Source organism: Somniosus microcephalus, chromosome 11 (assembly GCF_052327205.1).
Source record: "Somniosus microcephalus isolate GS21.2 chromosome 11, FLI_Smic_1.0, whole genome shotgun sequence".
In the NCBI taxonomy this organism is placed as follows: Eukaryota; Metazoa; Chordata; class Chondrichthyes; order Squaliformes; family Somniosidae; genus Somniosus; species Somniosus microcephalus.
In genome coordinates this window covers 56,309,402-56,334,729 of record NC_140997.1, presented here as the reverse complement: position 1 = coordinate 56,334,729, position 25,328 = coordinate 56,309,402, and the positions used below count along the sequence as shown (strand labels likewise).

At 44.3% G+C, this 25,328-nt stretch overlaps 2 protein-coding genes across 10 annotated transcripts in view; both read right to left on the bottom strand.

The window, feature by feature from the left end:
* The window catches only part of wdr90 (WD repeat domain 90), an 88,930-nt gene extending 87,838 nt beyond the window's left edge, over positions 1-1,092 (bottom strand). For 2 of the 3 annotated variants that reach the window (XM_086000738.1, XM_086000737.1), the window contains exon 1: positions 966-1,092. The gene's annotated coding sequence lies outside the window, so the exon portion shown is untranslated. The remainder of the gene's footprint in view (positions 1-965) is intronic. The other variant, XM_086000736.1, reaches the window with a different exon arrangement.
* A 5,060-nt stretch (positions 1,093-6,152) lies between these two features.
* The window catches only part of cfap70 (cilia and flagella associated protein 70), a 122,527-nt gene continuing 103,351 nt past the window's right edge, over positions 6,153-25,328 (bottom strand). For 4 of the 7 annotated variants that reach the window (XM_086000702.1, XM_086000708.1, XM_086000706.1 and 1 more), the window contains 6 exons: positions 23,402-23,554; positions 15,004-15,174; positions 12,152-12,241; positions 10,415-10,516; positions 8,867-8,914; positions 6,153-6,454 (listed from right to left, as the gene is read on the bottom strand). In XM_086000702.1, coding sequence (XP_085856828.1) covers positions 6,374-6,454; positions 8,867-8,914; positions 10,415-10,516; positions 12,152-12,241; positions 15,004-15,174; positions 23,402-23,554 — 645 coding nt within the window. In that variant the 3' untranslated portion in view covers positions 6,153-6,373. Of the gene's footprint in view, positions 6,455-7,269; positions 7,349-8,866; positions 8,915-10,414; positions 10,517-12,151; positions 12,242-15,003; positions 15,175-23,401; positions 23,555-25,328 lie in introns of all 7 variants that reach the window. The other 3 variants (XM_086000703.1, XM_086000707.1, XM_086000705.1) reach the window with 3 other exon arrangements.

Genomic DNA, 25,328 nt, shown 5'->3' with positions numbered 1-25,328 from the left:
GGCTCGCGCTCTCCCTGTGTCAGGGCCCGTGGCTCTGTCTGGGCCCCTGGCTCTCTCCCTCCCCGTGTCTCGGGGCCCCTGGCTCTCTCTCTCTCTCTCCCTCCCTCTCCCCGTCTCAGGGCCCCTGGCTCTCTCTCTCTCTCCCTCCCTCTCCCCGTCTCAGGGCCCCTGGCTCTCTCTCTCCCCATCTCAGGGCCCCTGGCTCGCTCTCTCGCTCTCTGTCTGTCTCAGGGCCCCTGGCGCTCTCTCTCTCTCTCTCCCCGTCTCAGGGCCCCGGCGCTCTCTCTCTCTCTCTCTCTCCCCGTCTCAGGGCCCCTGGCTCTCTCTCTCTCCCTCCATCCATCTCAGGGCCCCTGGCTCTCTCTCTCTCTCCGTCTCAGGGCCCCTGGCTCTCTCTCTCTCTCCCTGTCTCAGGGCCCCTGGCTCTCTCTCTCCGTCTCAGGGCCCCTGGCTCTCTCTCTCTCTCCCTGTCTCAGGGCCCCTGGCTCTCTCTCTCTTTCTCTCCCTCCCTGTCTCAGGGCCCCTGGCTCTCTCTCTCTTTCTCTCTCTGTCTCAGGGCCCCTGGCTCTCTCTCTCTCTCTCTCTCCCTGTCTCAGGGCCCCTGGCTCTCTCTCTCTCTCTGTCTCAGGGCCCCTGGCTCTCTCTCTCTCTGTCTCAGGGCCCCTGGCTCTCTCTCTCTCTGTCTCAGGGCCCCTGGCTCTCTCTCTCTCTCTCTCTCTCTCAGGGCCCCTGGCGCTCCCTCTCCCTGTCTCAGGGCCCCTGGCTCTCTCTCCCTGTCTCAGGGCCCCTGGCGCGCTCTCTCTCTCTCTCCCTTTCTCAGGGCCCCTGGCGCTCTCTCTCTCTCTCTCTCTTCCCCTGTCTCAGGGCCCCTGGCGCTCTCTCTCTCTTCCCCTGTCTCAGGGCCCCTGGCGCTCTCTCTTTTTGTGTCCCTGACCCTCCAGTCAGTCAATTGCTCTGTGTTTTACCCTCGCTCCTCTCCTCTGTTTACATACACTCGCCCGGTACCGTTTCTCGTGCCGCCCGCTCCCTAGTTACGGTAACGCCAACCAATCCCGCTCTAGTTACCGCTCGCAGCAGCAACTAACAGACAAAACAGCTCACGCCGCGCTACGCTCGCGAACGTCATCACGTTGCCGCAGCTCCATGACGCCTCGCCTCGCCTCTCGAGATGAAAGTTCCCGCGCCGGGATTGGAGTGACTGCGCATGCGTTTAATTGGCCTGGGCATTCGAAACCACGGGGACGGAGTATTCAATCTGCAATAAAACACAATGTGAATGTGGAAATATAAGTAATAGATAAAGAGACGGATATCAACGTGCGAGAAGCACACGTGGCAAAAATCCGTTTTAATGTTTTCCGTATTGTATTGCTATAAATATTTTGACTATTAATTTTAAAGCTGAACTGGAGTTTCGTTCCGTCCAAAGTGTGACCATGTGCTCGACAGGAAAGGAACAGTGTTTAGAAGATGTGAACAAGTGTCTCCCTCTCCTTCCACCACCGGTGTTACCTTTCCACAACGCCTGCCATGTTAATAGTTGCTGGAAATACTGAGCAGGTCAGGCAGCTCTCCACGGATGCTGCTTGACCTGCTGAGTGTTTCCAGCATTTTCTGTTGTTATTTCAGATTTCCAGCATCCGCAGTATTTTGCTATTGTATTCTGTTAATAGTTGCATCCTGTTGCAATCTGTTATATATAGTACATTTTTAAAACCTTTAGTGCTTCAAACAGATGAGTTAGAGGTCGACTCTGTCAAACTCCTGACACATAATCTGTAGGGTTCGGGGCGTTGTGGCAAATTTTAGCACTCCTATCACCATTCTAAAAGGATCTTCTTAGGCAGTCCCTCGGAACCGAGGATGACTTGCTTCCACATTAAAAATGAGTTCGCAGGTGACTGATGAGTCCAATGCGGAACCTACAGTCTCTGTCACAGGTGGGGCAGACAGTGGTTGAAGGGATGGGTGGGTGGGGTGCTTGGGTTGACGTACGCTCCTTGCGCTGCCTGCGCTTGGCTTCCGCTTGCTCCCGGCGAAGAGACTCGAGGTGTTCGGCGCCTTCCCGGATGCTTCTCCTCCACTTTGTGCGGTCTTGGGCCAGGGATTCCCAGGTGTCGGTGGGGATGTTACACTTTTTCCAAGGAGGCTTTGCGGGTGTCCTTGAAGCGTTTCCTCTGCCCACCTGGGGCTCTCTTGCCGTGCCGGAGCTCCGAATAGAGCGCTTGTTTTGGGAGTCTCGTATCGGGCATGCGGACAATGTGACCCGTCCATCGGAGCTGATTGAGCGTGGTCAGAGCTTCGATGCTGGGGATGTTGGCCTGAGCAAGAACACTGATGTTGGTGTGCCTATCCTGCCAATGGATTTGCAGGATCTTGCGGAGGCAGCGTTGGTGGTACCTCTCCAGTGCTTTGAGGTGCCTGCTGTACATGGTCCATGTCTCTGAGGCATACAGCAGGGCAGGTATCACTGCTGCCCTGTAGACCATGAACGTAGTGCCGGGTTTGAGGTCCTGGTCTTCAAACACTCTCTTCCTCAGGCAACCGAAGGCTGCACTGGCACACTGAAGGCGGTGTTGGACTTCGTCGTCGACGTCTGCCCTTGTTGACAGTAGGCTCCCGAGGTATGGAAAATTACAAGAGAAATGCAGGGAACAGCACCAACCGCTGTACATGGCCTTCTTTGATCTCACAAAGGCCTTCCGACACTGTCAACCGTGAGGGATTATGGAGTGTCCTCCTCAAATTCGGCTGCCATCAAAAGTTTGTCACTATCCTCCGCCTACTTCACGACGACATGCAAGCCGTGATCCTGACCAACGGTTCCACCACAGACCCAATTCACGTACAAACCGGGGTCAAGCAAGGCTGTGTCGTCGCACCAACGCTCTTAATCTTCCTTGCTGCAATGCTCCATCTCACCCTCAGTAAGCTCCCCACTGGAGTGGAGCTAATTTACAGAACAAACAGGAAACTGTTCAACTTCCGTCGCCTCCAGTCCAGATCCAAGGTCGTCCCATCCTCTGTCGTCGAATTACAGTATGCAGACGATGCTTGCGTCTGCGCTCACTCAGAGGTCGAACTCCAAACCATCGTAAATACCTTCACCGAAGCATACGAGAGCATGGGCCTTACACTAAACATCCGTAAGACAAAGGTCCTCTACGAACCTGCCCCCGCCACACAGTGCTGCCCCCCGATTATCATAATCCACGACAAGGCCTTGGACAACGTGGACCACTTTCCATACCTAAAAGGATCAACTAACTGAACACAGAACAAAAATAAACCTGAAAACGTCCTTGTCTAAGAACATAAGAAATAGGAGCTGGAGTAGGCCATATGGCCCATCGAGCCTGCTCTGCCATTCAATAAGATCACAGCTGAACTTCTACCTCAACTTCACTTTCCCATCCTATCCCCATATTCCTCGATTCCCTTAGTGCCCAAAAATCTTAGCGATTTCAGTCTTGAATATACTCATCGACTGTGCATCCACAGCCCTCTAGGGTAAAGAATACCAAAGATTCACAACCCTCCAGTGGAGAAATTTCTCATCTCAGTCCTAAATGGCCAACCCCTTATCCTGAGACTATGACCCCTAGTTCTAGACTCTTCAGCCAGGGGAAACAGCATCTCAGCATCTAAAGGTCTATCAACTATCTGCTTCTTATTGTCATGTTAGGCAATAACCTGTAAAATGCCTATTACTGTGCTACCCATTACTGGGGGTATTACCCTTATCTTGTTATCATTATCATGTTTCCATTACCATATATTACAAAATATTATCCACTGCTATGCTACTATTACCACGCATTAATTATTTTATCTTCATTAACATGTTAACCTTACTGTTACAGTAACCACGTGTGGTACTCATTGGTATCCATTAATTATACTGCTATGTATGCTTCTCATCAACCACTGAATAGTAGCTCATTACCAGACACCACATCATAGGAAATAAAAACAGAAAATGCTGGAAATACTCAGCAGATCAAGCAGCATCTGTGGAGAGAGAAACAGAGTTAACGTTTCAGGTCGATGATCCTTCGTCAGAACTGGAAAAAGTTGGAGATGGAACAGGTTTTTAAGCAAGTGTAGGGGCAGGGAAAGGGGGGAGGGGAGGAAAGAACAAAAGGGAAGGTCTGTGATAGGATGGAAGGCAGGAGAGATTAAGAGACAAAAGGGATGATGGTGCAAGACAAAAGGGATGATGGTGCAAGGCAAAAGGGGATGGTAATAGGACAAGTTAAGAAACAAAAGATGACTCTAGATGAGGTGTAAATGGCAATGGCAGAATGATTGACAGCTGCCATGTGAGAGAAAGAGAAAAAAAGCAAAGGTTATGGTCTGAAATTGTTAGAACTCGATGTTGAGTCCAGAAGGCTGTAAAGTGCCTAATCGAAAGATGAGGTGCTGTTCCTCGAGTTTACGTTGAACTTCATTGGAACAGTGCAAGAGGCCGAGGACGGAGAGGTCAGAGTGGGAGTGGAGCGGAGAATTAAAGTGACAGGCGACTGGGGTCACCCTTACGGACTGAACGGAGGTGTTCTGCAAAGTGGTCACCCAATCTGCGTTTGGTCTCCCCAATGTAGAGGAGATCACATTGTGAGCAGCGAATACAGTATACTAAATTGCAAGAAGTACAAGTAAATCGCTGTTTCACCTGGAAGGAATGTTTGGGACCCTGGACAGTGGGAAAGGAGGAGGTAAAAGGGCATGTGTTGCATCTCTTGCGCTTGAACGTGAAGGTGCCGGGCGAAGGGGAAGGGGTGTTGGGGATGATAGAAGAGTGGACTAGGGTGTTGCGGAGGGACCGGTCCCTTCGGAATGATGAAAGGGGAGGTGAGGGGAAGATTTGTTTGGTGGCAGATATGGCGGAGGATGATCTTTTGAATGTGGAGGCTGGTGGGGTTCAAATGAAGATCAGCTAATAACAACTTGCAGTCATATAGCACCTTTAACATAGTAAAATGGCCCAAGGCACTTCACAGGAACATAATCAGACATTAATTGACACCAAGCCAAAGAAGGCGACATTAGGGCAGGTGACTAAAAACTTGGTCAAAGAGGTAGGTTTTAAGAAGCGTCTTAAAGGAGGAGAGGTGAAGAGGCAGAGAGGTTTAGGTAGATAATTCCAGAGCTTAGGACCTAGGTAGTTGAAGCACGGCCACTAATGGTGGTGTGAAGTAAATGGGGGATGCACAAGAGGCCAGAATTGGAGGAACGAATAGTGCTGAGAGAGTTGTAGGGCTGGCGGAGGTAGGGAGGGGTTTGAACACGAGGATGAGAATCTCAAAATCGAGGTGAAGCCTGGCTCATGGAACTGTATTTTATTCAGCTGGAATTAATTCAGAAATCTTCCTCTCCTGGAGCATTGGCAAATAAAATTCCATGCCCTCCATCAAGGGTAGCACAGGTTATTAATAATAACATACGGCAAATGGTATTTAATGTGAAAATCAATATCGCACAGGCATCATCTTAATGGCACTAATAAATATACCATGTTGATAGCATAGTGATAACAGAATTCCAATTTTTCATTTTATTGAAGATGGGCTCTTCCTTTTTAAGTAAACAGGGTAGATGGGTAACCCGGATCTTGTCTCTACCAATAACTATGAAACCATCATTGAGGAGGTACTAAAACAAAGCCTGAGTTGATATACTGTCTGAATTTTCCTCCTCTCTTGGAGGTATCAGGCTCTATGTAGTTGAGCTTTGTAACTGTAGTTTTGGCGTTACAGGCAGGAACCCACCTCCCACAACTCCATGGTGTCAAATGTTGGTGCTTCAATGCACTGCATTGCACATCATGCTAACATTTTCTAAACGTATAAAGGAGAAATGAGTATGTCACAGGTAAGGAAATGTCATTTTGTCATTGGTGAAATTGTTATATTTATAAAATGTCACTGAAAGAAGAAGAGCTGGCCCCTTAATTTATCACTGGTGCATTGCTATTCTACCCTAGCATTCCAACGTTGGGATGTTGATGGTGAGACTAAAGCATAATAGAAGCGTATGTAACAGGAGTTTTATTTCAAGTAGCAAGATATACGTGCCAACTAACAGAAATAGCAAAAGGAAACAGAAAAGATAACAGGATCTACAAAACCATCATAAACACCAGAAAACAGACAAAGATTTCAAAATCCATTTTATTCAGTTTTTGTAACATCATGGAATCATTGGCATCTTGGGGCACACTTTAGTATCTGTATGTAAGGCAGACTTTATATTAGCCAAAATCACACCTCTTAAAGCTGTTTAATAAAAGTAATCAGAACCAACAAGAAATTGTAGACTTTTTAATTGTACTGAAGCACAGAACCAATATTAGATCCGAAGGATTGCAATGGACTCAGAGTGCAGGGTTTCCAAAGCCAAGTGTTTTCTGTAGCTGATGAATCTCATCAAGAAGCTGTTTATTTTCGAGGCTTAACTATGTAAAACAAAACATATTACAAATTAGCATTACTACTAATATTTTACTCCCGTTGACAGTCTACTATTGTCTGCCTGAATCTCATGCATTGATTTACACTTATTCCTCAGTTCAATGTGCAATAATCATAAAACTATGTTTCTTATTAAATTGGATATTTATATGTATTTGTTGTTGTGCCAGTCAGTTTAGCTTCTTTAATTCCCCTAATGCTACTCAATTTGGAGATGGAAACGCTACTTTTAACAGTAATATCTTATCTTAAAAACAGCCTAAGCCACTGTAACAGATTATTAATTTCCAAGTCAGGGACAGAATGAGAGTGCCACTATTTCTAATGGCATCTTGGGAATGTTTTCATCATTTGATCCTTAAACAAAACCTTTCAGAAAACCATCAAAAATATACTGTTTAACTCTTCAGAAATCCGCCATTCTAAAATCTGGTGTGACTGATTAAAAACTGAGTTTACAGAAAGTAACAAGAATTTCTGTGTTGTAACTCGGAAGTTCTTCAGAAAATAGCCTTCCCTCTGCTCGTGCCAACCCCCCACCTCCCCCAAGTACACACACACACAGAGGTTTTTTTTAGCATTCCCTGGCGCCGAATGGTGTGGAGATGAGCAACCAAGTAACCTTGGACCTCTGAAAATGCTTTGAACAAGAGACTGAGTTGAGTCAATTATTTCCTCTTTGAAAATGTGCCTCGCCTACATTGGATGACTCTCCACAAATGCTAAGAAAAGGAACTTGTCGTGGGCAGAAAATCTGTCATACAAATCTAAGGCTCAGCATGATTGTAAACCAACTCACTGTGCCTCTGGTCTTTAAAATAAGTCATTCAAGCTAGATGCTGTCTGGCCTGCTGAGTATTTCCAGCGTTTTCTGTAAGCTAGATTTACATCACAGCTATAAATGACTATACTGGAAGCACTGTATTCGGGTTACATTATCAACTACATGCAGTCACAATTACTTTTCTCCATTATTGAAATTAACACTGAATATGTAAAGTCCCCAAACACAATCCCACGACAAGGTTGTAAACTGAAAATGCTGTTAGAACCCGAAAAGTTTTCCCTGGTTAGACCACATATGGAGAACTGTGTACCGTTCTGGGCACCGCACCTTAGAAAAGATATATTGGCTTTGGAAGGAGTGCAGTGCAGATTCACCAGAATGTTACCAGGGCTCCAAGGGTTAAATTATGAGGAAAGATTACATAAGTTAGGCTTGTATTCCCTGGAATATAGAAGGTTATTAAGGGGGTGATTTGATTGAGGTTTTTAGGATTTTGAAAGGAATTGATAGGATAGAGAGAAACTTTTTCCGCTGGTGGGAAGTCTAGGACAAGATGACAACCTTAAAATCAGAGCCAGATCATTCAGGAGAGAAGTTAGGAAACATTTCTTCATGCAAAGGGTGGTAGGAGTGTGGAACTCTCTCCCACAAAAAGCAGTAGATGCTAGCTCAATTAATAATTATAAACCTGAGATTGATTGATTTTTGCCAGCCCAAAGGTATTAAGGGATATGGGGCTAAAAATTGAGTAGCGCCCCAGTTAACTTCGCCGGGGTGCAAAATTAGCACCCCCTGCGCCGGAAATTGAGTGGTTGCACCCCAAGAGGGAAGCGGGGCGCTACTGGAAGCGCCCTTCATCTGTCTTGGGGCACTACCACTCAATATCGCGGCGCTACGTTCCGCGGTATTGCAGGCCTTCCTCCCCTTCTTAAAGGGGAGGGGTCTTACGCAGCACGACCCAGGGCCCAGCTGGGCCCCTGGGGATCGGGAGTGCCGGCAAAAGAGCCCGGCACTCAAGTGAAGTGCTGGGCTCTTGGAGCGCAGCCAGCACTCCGCAGGGGGTGCCGTTCAGGAGGCCGGGGACGGGAGCGCTGGCAGGCGGCCAGCAACAAAAATGGCCGCCCCGCACCTCGCCTTTAAATAGCGCCTCCCCGTCTGCAGGTAGGCCCCCCTGACCCTGTCGGACATAGTGTCCGGTGGTAAGTCGGGGCACTCCCGAAGATCGCGGCTGGGGCGCTGCGCACGGCGATGACGTCATCGCCGGTGGTGCAGCACCGCAAGGCGCTACCGGTTAACGCCACCGCTAACCTCCCGCTGAATTTCATGGGAGGCACCGCGCCCGGGTGCTAGTTGCTTTGCGCCCTGTTAGCGCCCTCTCAGGGTGCTAACGGGAGACGCAAAGCAACCCAATTTTTCCTCCATGGAGCCAAGGCGGATGGATGGAATTAGGATACAAATCAGCCATGATCTCACTGAATGGTGGAACAGGCTTGAGGGGCTGAATGGCCTACTCCTGTTCCTATGTTCCTTTGTTACTATCTGTTGCGACCTTTACAATAAGCTGTTAGCGTAGGTGGTAAGACAAAACAAGGTCAGACTTGAAACTAACCTTTATTGCATATTTATAGGTTTGCTCCGCTTCTAGTTTTCGTCCCGTCTGAAACAGTCAAAAACAAATAAAATTAATTTAATTGTACTCAGGAAGGACAGTCAGTGGCAATTTGGACTGGAGCTGCATGTTTCCACCGCTGTGTTTCCAAAATAACAAACATTGGAGCATCAGGTAAAATACAAAATCTTTTTTCTAAATAAAACAAATTATAATCATGTCCTGTCTTTAATCAGAGCTCTTAAGACTAGAATTATTCCTGTTAAGGCTGTAACACTCTGAAGACATATGACGTCATGGGGATAATTTTCACCTTCATCGCTTGGGTAGTAAACTGCTCGCTATTGAATCTGCCCGATTTTCATTTCCAATGCTTTCAATGGAAGATCACGTTTGTGGCATAAGAATTTCAAGATTATCAGAATTGATCTTCAGTGGATTGCGGAGAAATAAGACTACTCTGTGCTAAAATTAATTATACATTTTTAAAGCAGAATGAAAGGAATCAGAAGCCTGGAGAACATTAGAATATGTTTTTTTTCTTAAACAGCATGTTTCTTGAATATTAGAAAATAGATTAGAGAAAGATATCAAACCAATGAACATTTAATTTTTTTAAAAGTTTTAGATTTTACTTGCTGTATAAATACTGAGTCAGATATACTCTCCTATTTTCTCCCTTCCTCTCCTAAAAGTGATGATTTAAGCTAAGATACAGTTCCAAGGATGTTGGATGCCCGCGGTACCTTATGTGAAGTGACCATTTTTATGTAAGGCTTGCAGATGTGTGTTTTTGTTGGCAGGAGGCACAAGCCAACACAATCCTATCTTCACCCAATGTTCACACAGCACTTTTTGACAAGGGACCACCAGAAGGCAATGAGGAACAGAAGCACTTTCCTTTCCCTCGCTCAGGGGTGCTCAGGTCAAATAAGAATTACTTGTATAGCAACTTTCACATCCTCATGATGACCCATGGTAGGCACACGTGGCAGCCAATGTGCATACAGCAAGGTCCAAGAAACAGCAAATGAGAAAAATGACCAGTTGATCTGGTTTGGTGGTGTTAGATGAGGGAAGAATACTGGCTAGGACCCTGGAAGAACTCCCTGCTCTGTTTTGAATGGTGCCATGTGATCATTTACATCCAGCTGGACCGGCAGTATCTTGGTTTAACATTGTATCAGAAAGAAGGCAGCATAAAAATAAAGCACAACCTCAGGACAACACTGAAGTGTCTGGAGTGGGAGCTTGAACCTACAACCTTCTTACTCAGAGACAAAATGCCACCACTGCTACAAACTGATACTAAATTGTAGCAACCTTACTGCCTCCCCTGATGAAATCAGCCCACTCAGCACAGACCAGAGCTTGAGCCTGGGACCTTCTTGGTCTGTATGACTCAGTAGTGCACCAGCCAGTGCCTTTGCCTATTAATTCTTTGGGGGGTGAGATTTGAAGATGGTGATATGTGACATGTGATGAGCAAGATGACTTATAATTAATTATATGTCACAATATGAAATTATTTCCACTCATAACAAGTACCTTTAAGCACACCAATGAGAGATAGCCCCAGACCTCTGCATTACTGTTACACAGGATATTTGCTTCACAGAGAGCATCTTCAGCATCTGTCAGTTCGTTAAGCTGAGTATGTATAGGAAAGAACATGGAGTTAATATCTTAGCTCTGATCAAGGCATTACAAAAGCACCTATCAAAAGATCAAAGATAATTGGCCTCAGCTGTGCTTGGCATCCTCTGAAATATGTATTTTAGAGGTGCTCAGTACTTTCACAATTCTTTTTAAAAGTTATTTGCCCATTTATCTTTTTTATTAATTTTAATTCCAATGTTTAAGTCTCCCATGCACAATTCATCACTATGTGGGGAACCTCAAACACAATTTAATGCTATGCTATTCTGATCAAATTATTTTTTAGTCACTGTTGTTTTGTACATAAAAGCAGCAGCTCATTTGCACACAGGGTCCAAGAAATAGTCATCTAGGCTCCACACTCTGGAATTAGCTCCATAATCCCCTCCATCTTCCTCTCCTCCTTTAAGACCCTCCTTAAAACCTCTCTCTTTCCCTCCTAATATCTCCTTCTTTGGCTCAGTATCCATATTTGTCTACCCGCAGCAAACTAATGATCAGGTGGATATTTAATTTCAAATTATTATGTGTGATAGAACAATACATTTAGTGCAGATGCCAATCTCAGAAAAAAATTAATTTAATTTTCCTATCCTTCTTTGAGCCTTGATGGAAAAACTAAGGTATCTTTATACTGTGGACTGGTTCTTCTATTTCTATAATTTGCTTAATTAAAAAGTTTAACTGTTCACAAGATAATTACAGATGAGGAAGACGATTCAGCTCTAAAGGGACATATGCAGACTAAGTGAGTGGGCAAAACTATGGCAGATGGAATTTAATGTGGGAAAGTGGGATCTGAAAAAGACAAATTGGAATACTTTCTTAATTTTCTAATGGTCAGACGAGGAGCTGTGGAGGAGCAAATCTTTGTACCGGTGCACTAAAAGCTAATGCATAGGTACAAAAAGTAATCAAAAAGGCTAATGGAATGTTGATGTTTATCAAGGAGGTTGGAATGCAAAGTGAGGGAGTGATGCTTCAGTTGTACAGAGCCGTGGACAGACCCCGTCTGGAGTAATGCTTTCAGCATTGGGCACTGAATCGCAGGAAATATATACTGGCCTTCGAAGGGATGCTTGAATATGTCCCTTGTTTCTCGGCAACTAGAACTGGATGCAGTACTCGAGGTGTGGTCTGACCAGAGCACTGTACCGTTTGATCACAACTTCCTCTTATTTATATTCATCTGTTCTGGTTATATAGTTTGACATACATTTGGCTATTTTGCTTGCTGTTCGGCATTGGCTGAATATGATTACTATTGGCTCTACCAAGACTCAGTGGTCTCTTTCCATTTCATCCATAGCTATTTCAGCACCATTCATGGAGCACATTTGTTACTTATTTTCATCCTATATGCAGTACTTTGCACTTGTCTGCCATTCATCTGTTCACATACTTATTTTGTCCAACTTACTCTGTAAATTTCTGAGCTGCCTCCTTTGATTCCACTGCCCCTCCTATTTTGGTATCCTCTGCAAATTTGACCAATTTGCAATGAGTTTCTGAATCCAATTTATTGATGCAAATTAGAAATAGCAGTGGTCCTAACACTGAGCCCGGGGATACTCCACTGAGTATTTCCCCTCACTCCAAAATAATTCCTCTAACAAGTACTCTTACCCTATAGCAGGCTATGCCAACTCCTAGCCAGGACAAACAGGATGGTGCTTTCTGGGAGGCAAAGAGGTAGGTAGATTTGGCTGATTGATACTGAAAAACACATTAGAAACAACAATCAGATGGTTTATAAATATAAATAAACTGTAAAAGTAAATAAAGCCCCTCTGTGACACGGGTAGCGCCTGGTTTCCAATATATCTGGTGTAATTTGTTTTTTTTTTCTTTTTTGTGTAGACCACTGATTGTGTAATTTACTATAGTGCAAGTATTTAATATGGTACCGAACCTCACACGTTGAAGAGGCAGCGGTGCGACAGAGGGTTACAGAGGTGGAATCAAAGGATATGCAGCATTAGAGACTTGTGACTGGAAGGCTGTTTCCAGTGGGGTTCTGCAGGGCTCAGTACTAGGTCCCTTGCTTTTTGTGGTATATATCAATGATCTTGACTTGAATATAGGGGTATGATTAAGAAGTTTGTAGATGATACTAAAATCAGCTCGGTGGTTGATACTGAAGAAGGAAGCTGTAGACTGCAGGAAGATATCAATAAATTGGTCAGGTGGGCAGAACAGTGGCAAATGGAATTCAATCCGGAGAAGTGTGAGGTAATGCATTTGGGGAGGGCTAACAAGGAAAGGGAATACACGTTAAATGGTAGGACACCGAGTAGTGTAGAGGAACAAAGGGACCTTGGAGTGCATGTCCACAGATCCCTGAAGGTAGTAGGCCAAGTAGATAAGGTGGTTAAGAAGGCATACAGAATGCTTGCCTTTATTAGCCGTGACATAGAATACAACTGCATAAAACGCTAGTTAGGCCTCAGCTAGAGTATTGCGTGCAGCTCTGGTCACCACATTACAGGAAAGATGTGATTGCACTAGCGAGGGTACAGAGGAGATTTACAAGGATGTTGCCGGGAGTAGAGAATCTTAGCTATGAGGAAAGACTGGATAGGCTGGGTCTGTTTTCCTTGGAACAGAGAAGGCTGAGGGGAGACCTTATTGAGGTGTATAAAATTATGAGGGGCATAGATAAAGTGGTTAGAAAGGACCTATTTCTCTTAGCAGAGGGGTCAAAAACCAGGGGGCACAGATTTAAAGTGATTGGAGGAAGGTTTAGAGGGGATTTGAGGGGAAATTTCTTCACCCAGAGGGTTGTGGGGGTCTGGAACTCACTGCCTGAAAGGGTGGTAGAGACAGGAACCTTAACCACATTTAAAAAGTACTTGGATGTGCACTTGGGATGCTCTAACCTGCAGGGCTACAGACCAAGAGCTGGGAAATGGGAATAGGCTGGATAGCTCTTTGTTGACCGGCACAGACACGATGGGCCGAAATGGCCTCCTTCCGTGCTGTAACTTTCTATGATTCTGAGAGAGGTAAATACTTGTCCTTGACAAATTTCAATTTAACCACTGGATTGAGGTCTATGGGGTGTTCAAATTTTCCGAGTTTCTTTCACAAATGTGGATACTTCAAGCTTTTGCAAATCCATTCAAAGAAATGAGCAAGGCACTGGGCTAGGGCCTGCAAACTGGTTAATAACAATAACCTCTATCAACAGATAGGAGAGGAAGGGCTGAAAAATGTATCATGGGGGGTGGGGAAAAATCTGAAAAGATTGTTTTACAGAAAACTGCTCAGGGTTTGGGGGGGGGGGGGAGGGCGTGGTGGCAGGCAAGGCCAGTGTAACTTGAGTGAGAAGTTGGATCAAGGGCAGAGTGGAAATTATAAGTGATGCTGTTAGAGTGATTGGCTTTTCTACTGAAACCAGTGCATGCAAGTGGCAGACACTAAGAGGGGAGCAGACGAAAACTGAAAGTGTACAGGAAGAAGGCGCACACACTGGGGCCTCAAGGAGGTGGTATAACTGGATATGGTTCGGGAAGGTTGGGGGTACTGCGCTCTAAACCTTCACACGCAATAGTAGTGGGACATTCAATATATTCGGTGGGAGGGAATTCGGGAGCACTCAGGAAAATGTATATGCATTGTTAGGGTGCAGAATTGGATCCAATACTACAGTATAATTTTTTTTATTAACCATCAGTCAAAATTCTTTGGTGGGCCATCAATCGGAGGGGTGGAGGTGAACATATCGGAGGCCCTGCAAAAGCAACAGTGAGCACTTTACATTTTTTAGTTAGTGAATGCTTTTGGGTTCCAAATAAAAAATCCAAATAAATTATTTACTTCCATGTAGATACTTACTGTTACTATTACATGACTTCTGAAAAATCCTGAACATTATGGCTATGTGGCTATATACTTAAGGAAGAATTGTGGTGCACAACCACCAAGTGTAATCTGCCCCAAGAGGCGTGATTACTGTACCAGCGCTCATTTTTGGAACTAATATTATGTGATGTGCAGGCATAACTGGTAGTACAAGTACATGTGGATACTTTTAAAATGGAATTTCCCATAAACATTGCCTAATGCAGGTGTTTTCAATGCATTTTGAATTATAATGTTAATATGTAATAGATACATTGTTGTGTTACCTTCCAGTAATCTACTGCAGATTAAATTCTTGTAAACCTATTGCGATTGAATCACAAATGTAATCCTTCAGCAGTCATAAGTAAGATAAATGTTATTTTTAATTCTTTTTTTAACTATCAAATAATTAAAATAAGTGTTACTTTTAATACTGCTACACATATTAGAAGAAGGGCTGTGTGGAAGTGGCTAAGATGAAATAATTTCATCCCTGGGATTAAATGACAATAATATGGGAAAATAAACAATAAAAATGTCATCTGAACCCTTCAGTGAGATCATTTTATTTTAATGATTCCCGGTCATTTATATTTTCTGTGAAACTGAAATAATTACTGAACTGTCCTTACTGACTGAATCTGGTCTTCCTGCAGATAGATGGAGCCTAGTCTCAAGCAGATGGTGTGCATGTCAAATGCATCAGCCACATAACACACAGTACGTTCATAATATTCCTTGGCTTGGGTGTAGTTTTCATTCATATAGCTTAGATGTCCCAGCAAAGCCCATAGATCTGGATTCTGAAACAACAAAGTTGTCAGGAAATTGAGACCTCCACTTCCAATGCAAGAGAACAGAAGAAAATTAATGAGAAAAATAGTTGGTTTTCTATAAACTAAACCATTAAGAAATGCGAGGAAATACAGAAATATAGACTTGCAAGTTATTTACTAGTATCCTAGTTTCTGCACACACTTCTGCTCACAGATAATTTATCTAACTTTATTTGATTTATACCACAATTTGGTCTCAGATGCTGTTGACGTCCAGTTCCTCAGAGGTCATGTTACATCAGAGAAATCGTATAAGGTTGAAATATACACTGCAAACAAACCATTGGCTCTCAAAGCACACAAATAGAAGAAACTTTAATAAAAAATAAAATTCACTTTCTAACAAGCGAATGATTTAACCAGAAATTGACTTTACAGGCAAAACTGTGAAAAAACTTTTGTGTATAATATTTGAAAACACTGACCCTAAAAGCTAAGGAAAAATCCATGTACTGCTTACTTTGCTACTGAAATAGTCTGGAACATTCTGGGGCTTTTCCAATTACAACAAAGCTAGTATGAACACACAAGGAACACAAGTAATTACGCAGATGGTTAGCATTCTTACTACTGTGCTTTATTTTCTGTGTTTATAAGGAAGAAAATGGATGACAAAGGTCTCAGCAGAAAATCAGAGGTGAACTCCAGAGGACTTCACTTCACTCAGTTTTCCACAACATAAGTTAGATTACCTACTTGTGTTGCAGACTTCCTCTTCCTTTGAAATTACCGTATACTTCACATGAATGGAGTCGATTCAGTTGTCCAACAATTGAGACTATAGAAATATCTTAACAACTGTGTGTTGGCAACTTCAGCTAAAACACAAAGGCCCCAAAATTCCAATGGTGCCATTGTACCACTTGGATGGAGATGTACATAGATACATAGAAGATAGGAGCAGGAGTAGGCCATTCGGCCCTTCGTGCCTGCTCCGCCATTCGATGAGATCATGGCTGATCCTTTAATTCAGTATCCCGTCCCCGCCTTCTCTCCGTAACCCTTAACCCCTTTTGCCCGTAGAAATATATCTAATTCCCTCTTAAATATATTTAATGAGCTGGCGTACACTGCCCTCTGTGGCAATGAGTTCCACAGGTTCACCACTCTCTGAGTGAAGAAATTCCCCCTCATCTCTGTCCTAAATGGTTTAGCCCTTATCCTTAAATTATGTCCTCTAGTTCTGTTCTCACCCGCCAAGGGAAACATTCCTTCTGCATCCAGTCTGTCTAGACCTGTCAGAATTTTATACACTTCTATGAGGTCCCCTCTCAATCTTCTAAACTCCAGTGTGTACATCCCTAAACTACATAGTCTCTCCTCATAGGTCATTCCCGCCATTCCTGGTATCAGCCTGGTGAATCGCCGCTGCACCCCCTCCATGGCAAGAACATCCTTCCTCAGATGAGGCGACCAAAACTGTACACAGTACTCGAGGGCAAGTGGCAGCTGTAGATTTGTCTGGAACATCTGCAGCTTGTTGAGTAATGGTTTAAGAGCACAAACACACTAGCAAGAAACATGATTAGGTACCTTCAAAAGCTACAGAGAAATCACCACAGTAGCTGCATAACTGTAACATCTCTTCATTTCCTGTCCTTCAAGATAACCCAAAGCAAGATGCCACTGAGGAGGAGGAGGAAGAAAGGTGAGCAGTCTTCCACCTCTGTGCAACCAACCATTTCTTCACCCATGTCATCATTCATCCTTTCTCTCTCATTCACCAGCCCAGAGAAATCCACTCAGAGTGATGTGTATAGTTCCAATGAGACACAACACGAGGGTGCCAGAGGAAATAAAGGTGAAAGTGAGATATGACAGTGGGCGACGGAAGCTCTGCAGAGGTCAGACTGTGACTCCTGAGCCAGCAGACTCAATTCTCTGGGGTCCTGCTCCAAAAAGGATACTAAATGAAAATCACACATGTGAAGGCACTGAGGACCTTCTTGGAGGGCCTGAGACAGTTGGCAGTGATAATGGCAGAGTTTGTTTTGTATTCATTCTCAGGCTGTGGGCATCACTGCCAAAGCCGACATTTAATTGCCCATCCCTAGTTGCCCTTGAGTAAGTGGTGGTGTGTTCTCTTCTTGAATTGCTGCAGTCCATGTGGTCAAGGTAATCCTACAATGCTGTTTGGGAGGGAGTTTCAGAATTTTGACCCAGCGATGATGAAGCAACAACGATATATGTCCAAGTTGGGATGACGTCTGACCTGGGAGGGGAAATTGGAGGTGATGATGTTCCCATGTACCTGCTATCCTTGTCCTTGTAGGTGGTGGAGGTCGTGAATTTGGTGCCGAAATAGCCTTGGCGACTTGCTACAGTGTATCTTGTTAATAGTATACACTGCAACTATGGTACGCTTGACTGCAACTGTGGTACGCTGGTGGTGGAGGGAGTCCAATTCCATCCTCACTGCCTGTATCCGAGAAGGATTCGACACAATACCTGCAGCGAACATTTGCAGCCACGCCCCTGACAGAGAGGCTTCCAGGCCAGTCAGTGCATCCAATATGGATGCTTTGACTTCTAGCCTTCAGGCACTGGGGAACTCCTTGGAGGGAACAATGGCAACCAGTTTTCGAGAGATTCAGGGTGGCAGCTCTCAGGGTCTGCATGATCTAACTGATACCATTAGCTTTGCCCTCCGGCTGATCGATGGGGATTGAGCTCCAGGACCTGGCACAAGTGGTGCAGCGAGAATCTGCTATCAAAGGGTCATCCTCTCTTCTAATGACAGCTTGTGACTTTTCCAAACAGTCTCCTCAGATGCCTGCTCATGTTGGTGGCAGGATACAAAGCCAGGTTGCCCACACATCTACAGTGGCAATGCAGCCTGCTGAATAGTCCACTCAGGGCTCAAGCCCTCAGGTGAAGGCAACCTCAGTGCCAAGAGGCTCATGATACTACAGTACAGCCAAGCACCACTAGCATCCTTGGCCCTCAGGCATCACCTCAGTGGAACACCAGGAGAGTTTTAAGAACAGCACAAAGAAGCACCAGAGGTAGGCAGGGTGGTAAAAAGTGCCTGTTATGAATACATATGTGCACAGTAAAACTATTTTTTTTTAAATTCGTTCATGGGATGTGGGCGTCACTGGCAAAGCCAGCATTTATTGCTCATCCCTAATTGCCCTCGAGAAGGTGGTGGTGAGCCGCATTCTTGAACCGCTGCAGTCCGTGAGGTGAAGGTACTCCCACAGTGCTGTTAGGGAGGGAGTTCCAGGATTTTGACCCAGCGACGATGAAGGACTCCATGTCCAAGTCAGGATGGTGTGTGACTTGGAGGGCATGCGCCTGCTGCCCTTGTCCTTCTAGGTGGTAGAGGTTGCGGGTTTAGGAGGTGCTGTCGAAGAAGCCTTGGCGAGTTTCTGTAGTGCATCTTGTACATGGTACACTGCAGCCACGGTGCACGGCTGGTAGAGGGAGTGGATGTTTAAAGTGGTGGATGGAGGGCCAATCAAGCAGGCTACTTTGTTCTGGATGGTGTCAAGCTTCTGAGTGTTGTTGGAGTGTTATAATATGAAGTCCAGTGTTCTGAAGTATGTCTGTTCTCTCCACGGATGTTGCCTGGCCTGCTGAGTTTTTCCAGCATTTTCTGTTATTTCGGATTTCCAGCATCTGCAGTATTTTGCTATCGTATGTCTGTTCTTTGTTTGGTTTTTCTTTGAGAGGATGTTTGGAGGTCTGTTTGCAACAGGACACACAGTTCCTTCAATGAAATGTCACCTCTTTAAGTAGATCTCTTCTGATACATTCTCAAGGAGCATGATGGTCTACAGACACTGGAGGGAGGGTACCTCCGAGTTGGTCTTTTTCTCCTCTGATGTAGCCTTATCATTTGTGCCTCTCTCATTTCCTCTTCCTCCTGCTCATGTTCTACATTCCCCAAGGACATATATGGGAATGGCCACTATGAACCCATGGTAAGGGCTCCAGCAGAGGGTGGGAAGAAAAAGATTTCCCTGTCTGAAACTGCTGAAAGGCAGTGCGTAGAATCTTAACTTAGCAGCATAGCTGAGAAAATGTATTTTTAATTTTTTAGTCAAAGCTGATATTTCAGACAAAAACTGTAGAGCCTGTGACATAACCACTTCTCTGGTTTGCCAAGTCATGCGGATAACTTATCCGCCTTTTTAAAAAAAAGTTAAGTCAGGTACAATTCTGCCATAAATTATAGAAATTCTGGGACAGCAGGTTTTGTCTTCATTAACCTGTCATTTACATACCTGTATCACTTTGGGAGTGGGCACATCTTATGTTGCCACTCAGTTTCACCAGAATTTAGCATGTATTTTAGAAAAAAGTGTGACCCTTGCGTATCTGCTATTTCACCCCAAATTTTTGCTCCTCTGCATTGGATGTGCCACTTTTGGCCTAAAAAGATGCAGAATTTTTGCCCCAGAGTCTCAAGTTCTATGTTCCACCCACAACCAGATTTCTTTTCTTCTCTCCAGAAGGCTGTGATTTATGCAGGGGTATGGTTCCATTGGCTCTCCAGTACCTTACCAGAATGGACACTCTTCATGTGTAAGCCAAGAAAGTGAGTGCGGCAGGCTATAGGCCACAGAGACATCACAGCTAAGCCTAATTTTGTTCTCACTTGAAGTCCATACATGCACAGTTTGCAACAGGGGCTACGAAATACCAATCAGGAGTAGTAACAATAGTAATTTTTTTACTTCTCGCCTGGCAATACTGAAACTACTTGTAGCATCCAAACATACTCTGGTATATCACACCACACATTTACCCAGTGAGCATTTGGGCAAGTTGAATGGCTTATAACGATATGAAAGCTCCAGACCTCTGGATATACACTTCCTTTAATATGTAGGCTGGGATTCACTTCCACGATCCTGCTCGAAATTAGGCATGAGGGAAAGTTCGAGGGATGAGACCGACCACCCCAACCAGAAATTTCCTCCCCCTGCCTCCACTGGGACCACTGCTGGCTCATCTTCCCCAATCCCAAGGTCACCATTTGGAAGGTGTGGTCGGTCTCAGGAAGCAGCGGTAAAGGCCATTCATTCATGTCTGCCAATCTGCTAAAGCGTCCGCCTAGTGGCAACCCAGGGAAATTAGGCGGGAGGCATGGTGATGTCACGCCAACTCATTTCCATACAATTTCAACGCTCTTGCCCACTCGAGGAACCCCTGAAAATCCCAGTTTAACCTTGGCTCAGTGGTAGCATTCTCACCTTTGTGTGAAACAGTCAGGGGTTCAAATCCTACTTCAGGGACTTGAGCACATAATCCAGGCTGACACTTCAGTGTAGTACTGAGGGAGTGCTACATTGTCAGAGGTGCCATCTATCGGATGAGACGTTAAAGCAATGTCTGTCTGCTCAAGATGGGTGTATTAAAGATCCCATGGCACTATTTGAAGAGGAGTGTTGGAGTTCTCCTAGTGTCCTGACCAACACTTATGCGTCCACCAGCAGCACTAAAAAAAGATTACTTGGTCATTTAGCGCACTGCTGTGTGTGGGACCTTGCTATGTGCAAATTAGCTGCTGCATTTCCCTACATTATAACAGTGACTAAACTTCAATAATACTACATTGGCTGTGAAGCGCTTTGGGGCATCTTAAGATCAGGAAAGGCACTATACAAATGCAAGCCTTTTCTTCTTTCTATCTAACAGGATGAAAACCCAGCACCAAAGGTCTCTGCCCCATTTTTCTCTGCCACATGCCTGGGAAATAAGCATTTCAGCAGAAGAAAATCAGCTCTCATAATTACACAACAAGAAGTTAGGATAACAGCAAGGGTAAACGCAACAAAGCAAAATGAAAACTGTGGCAACTGTGAGTCACGGCTGAAAAATAACACTCGTAGTGTACAGAAACTGAGAAGGGTCATGATACAAAAAATAAGAGGGGCCATACTACAGTGTCAGAAAGTCTTAAAGGTTATTTTTCCCCTTTCCCAGCCAGGCTGGGTCAAATTCTCTAGCATTTGAGGGCAATAATCTCAGTATTATTACCTGAGTCATGTGCAAATTGGCATAGGGATGCACAAATTAGGAAAGTTAAAGGATTGGTGTGGGAAAAAGGAGTTCCATTTCATGGGACACTGGCACCAGTAGGAGCTGTACCACTGGGATGGGCTTCACCTGAACCGGGCTAGGACTAAAGTCCTAGCTGAAAGGATAAACAGGGCTGCGGGGGGGGGGGGGGGGTGCGGTGGTGGGGGAGACGGGGTGGGGGGATAGAGGGGGGAGGGCTCAGGCAGAAATAAAAATAAAAATAGCTTAAAGATATAGGAAATAATAAAACAACATAAAATACGACAAAAAAACATGGAGTTAAAATGTGTTAAAACAACATCCGGGCATAACGGCAGGACAGGGTTTATTGCCCAATTAAAAGTTCTATACACTAATGCACGTAGCATAAGAAATAAAAAGTAGACGTGCAGAACAGCTCGAATTCCAAAGGCAGCAAATTTCTCGAGTGTATTCGGGACAGTTTTCTGGAACAATATGTTCTTGAATCAACAAAAAAACAGGCCATATTAGATTTAATGATGAATAATGAGCCTGAATTAGTCAATAGTCTTACTGAAAGGGAACACCTAATATGATAGAATTCAATATTAGGTTTGAGATGGAGATGGTTGAGTCACAAACCAAGGTTTTAAATTTAGGTACAGCTGACTTTGGAGGGATGAGGCAGAAACTGACCACAATAGACTATCGACGGATAAAACTATCTATGAAGTACTACATATTAGGCTTGTTAGCAAAATTGAAGCTCATGGGATAAAAGTGGCTCAGGGATATGAAACAGAAAGTTGTGGTGAATGGCTATTTTTCATACTGGAGGGAGGTATACAGTGGAGATCTCCAAGGTGCTTTTGATATACATTAATGACTTGGACTTGGGAGTGTTATAAATCTCATCATCACAAAGAACTACTCATGAAATAATGCTGGACGGCCAGCTGGTGGCGCCGTCCAAGGAGTATAAATATTCGTGCGTGGGCCCAGCTTGCCCAGGGACATTTTGTAAGACAGGAACTAGTGAAGTACAACTAAACCTCCATGTTCTGAAACAAGTTGATTAAAGCCTTGCTTTATACTCAAACCAAGTGCGTAGTGAGTTTTATTACGTCAGGGGGTACAGGGCACAATTTCTAAATTTTATGTGTTTAAAATGAGAAAGAGATTCGATAGGGTACATACAAGAGAAACTATTTCCAATGGTCGGGGAATCCAGAACAAAAGAACATAACCTTAAAATTAGAGCTAGGCCATTTAGAAGGGAAATCAGGAAGCACATTTTAACTCAAAACGGCAGTGAAAATCTGTAATTGGCTCCCCCAAAAGACTGGACGCTGGATCAATTGAAATTTTCAAGACTGAGATCGACAGATTTTTGTTAGGTAAGGGTATCAAGGGACTATGGAATAAAGGCAGGTTAATGGAGTTGAGGTACAGATCAGCCATGATCTAAGTGAATGGCAGAACAGGCTCAAGGAGCTGAACGGCCTACTCCTGCGCCTATGAAAGCGCCGGCCACTCATTTACATAGCTCCACACCCATGCAAAAGACAAGCTCATGCAAGTTTCCTGCATTTACACCAGTAATGCACTGGCACAGATTTACACTGATACAATTACGCACAATACGACCTGAAGTCACCCGATGTCAGCATAACTGAGATTTTTGGAGTTTGATAGCGATTTTCTTTGGAATAAAATTAAAACATTTTTTTTATGGAATCCTGCAATATTCTTAAAAGTGCTGCCAGTCTCAGTGCACACATTTTTTTCAGACCCCGCCTTCCCCCTGCAATCAGAAGGACTCAGCAGCTGAAATGGCCTCCCAATGGGCATACTCCTGTTCTGCACAATAACGAAAGAGGAAGTGGAGCAGAAGAGACAATATGCTCTGAGAGACATTTGCCATGAGAGAAGACACCAGCCCACTCACTATTACCCCTATTGGTGGCGCTGCATTTGCCACCAAATTTTACATTCTGGCGTAGGCAAATTTCTGCAGGAAATTTGGACATAAGTCCCCATTGGCAAGATTGGCACAGAAACTGGCATAAATTTTAGCATAGTTTTGGCTTAAATGGGATCCAGGAAATTCCAGGCCCATGATTCATTTATCTGACAACTGATCTGGACTACATTCTGCATTCTGTTTAACTTACCGACTAATCTAGACCGTCTTTTCTCTTACCTGATGGTTGATTCGTCCTGCTTCCGCAAGACATTCCTCTGCTTTTCCATACTCTTCCTGCTGCATGTAAAACCGAGCCAGAATCACATGATACTCACAGCTTAGCTCAATTTCAGAGCAAATCAACTCATGTGCCAAGGCTCTTGATACAAACTAATAGCAAGAAGAAAAAAAAGAGTTTTACTGAGTTGACAATGGCCAGATAGTGTAGTGACGTACTACAATTTGGCAGGCTTGTCAGAGAGAAGTAGAGCAAGCGAGAGAGGTTTAAATAAATTAATTGAAAAAAATGCAGAAACTAGATTATTAGAAATTCACAGGCTGTGCAAACCACTTTGTTGAATTGCGAGCATGTTGTGCTGAGTCAGAGGTCACAAGTTTGCAAGCCACACTTCCCTGCATATAGACCAAGATGTTCCAACAGCGACGGAGGAAAATGGAGGGTGACTGAAGTTTGGATCCCCTCAAGCCTTTCTCATGTATTTCTCAGCCTAGTTATAAAGAAGCATTGGCAGAGGCCAAACACTAGCTTATTACTTGCCACAGAGGATAGACCGTGACCAAAGTTAGGCAGAAAATAACTAAAAACTGGGAAAGAAAATGAGGGTGCAATAAATGAGAAATGACAAAGGCACTGAATGAATAACAAAAGAATACACTGGGCTGAATTTCTACAAGACTCCAACAAGCTCTCGCTGTTGATCTGGCAAGACACTGGTGGAACTCCCAGGGAAAAGTATCACGGTGGGCGATCCATGGCATTTGTGCCCCACATTTGCAGAGCGAAAAAAAATGACAAGACACATCACAATTCTCAATGTATGGATTATTTGTTCTTAATGCTCAGTATTAAAGGTGCTAAGTACCACTAAGTAATTATTCCAGTATCCTGTATGTGTGTATACAATATACAAAGAGTTGGGTTTATATTCTGTACATAAGTACGTAACTTAAACTCAATTGAACTTTCACCTTACAAGAACAGAAATTGCTTATCATCTCGTATGAGAATCCGCAGCATCTCATGATCACCTCATTCTTACTTAACCAACTATGTGGTCATTTCAACTTTACATAATTATTAAATGTAGGTTTGTTTCTGCTTATTAAAATTACAGATAGTTTAAAGACGTTCTCTGAGTCTTGATGCTGACAGTGATGTGGCACTGCACTGGGCACAGTCTGTATTCTGGGAATTGAGAATGCCATACTGAAAGTTTGATTAGTGAGAGAGGGCTAACAAATGTAGTGTATCTGGATGAATAAAAAAAAGTATTGTAAAATAAAACTTAGCAGTAATGGGGTGTTGCACAGAGGTTGCTCTCACCTTTTCAATACAAGTTTTTACTGTTTTGGTTGTCTCCATGCCAGATATCATTTCCTCCCCACGAGAATGGGAAATTAAGCTGCTCCTGTTTCCAAGATGTGATAAGGTACTATGGGGGAGAAATTCAGTATTGCCCCATTTGGGGCGCAATTATCAACCGGGCGCAAAGATTAGCGCCTGGCGCTAATTATCGCCTCCGACTGCAAACTTGGCTTTTATCGCCCCTGGAGGTGATTGGAGCGCTAAATCAGGCGCTTCGCACCTGTCTTAAGGCGCAAAGGCCGAGGAGCGAGGCGCTACCTCAGAGCGCTGGCGAAGCTCATGTGATGTCAGTCAGCAATGGAACACAGACACAATGGTGCCAGCCAGTTCTTAAAGGGGAGGGTTGATCTTGCTCTCCATCCACATCCTGCTCATTGCAGCCTTGAATCTCGGCCTGTAGAGACCTGTATATCAAATCTGCTGGAAAGAACAAGGGAGACCCCCAGGGAAAGAGTTCAGAGTGCAGCCCCCACAGTCTCTTCTAAATCGATATAAGGGCAAATCAAAATGAACCTGCAAAGTACTGCTCAGTACCCAAAACTCCTTCACACAGCGTTG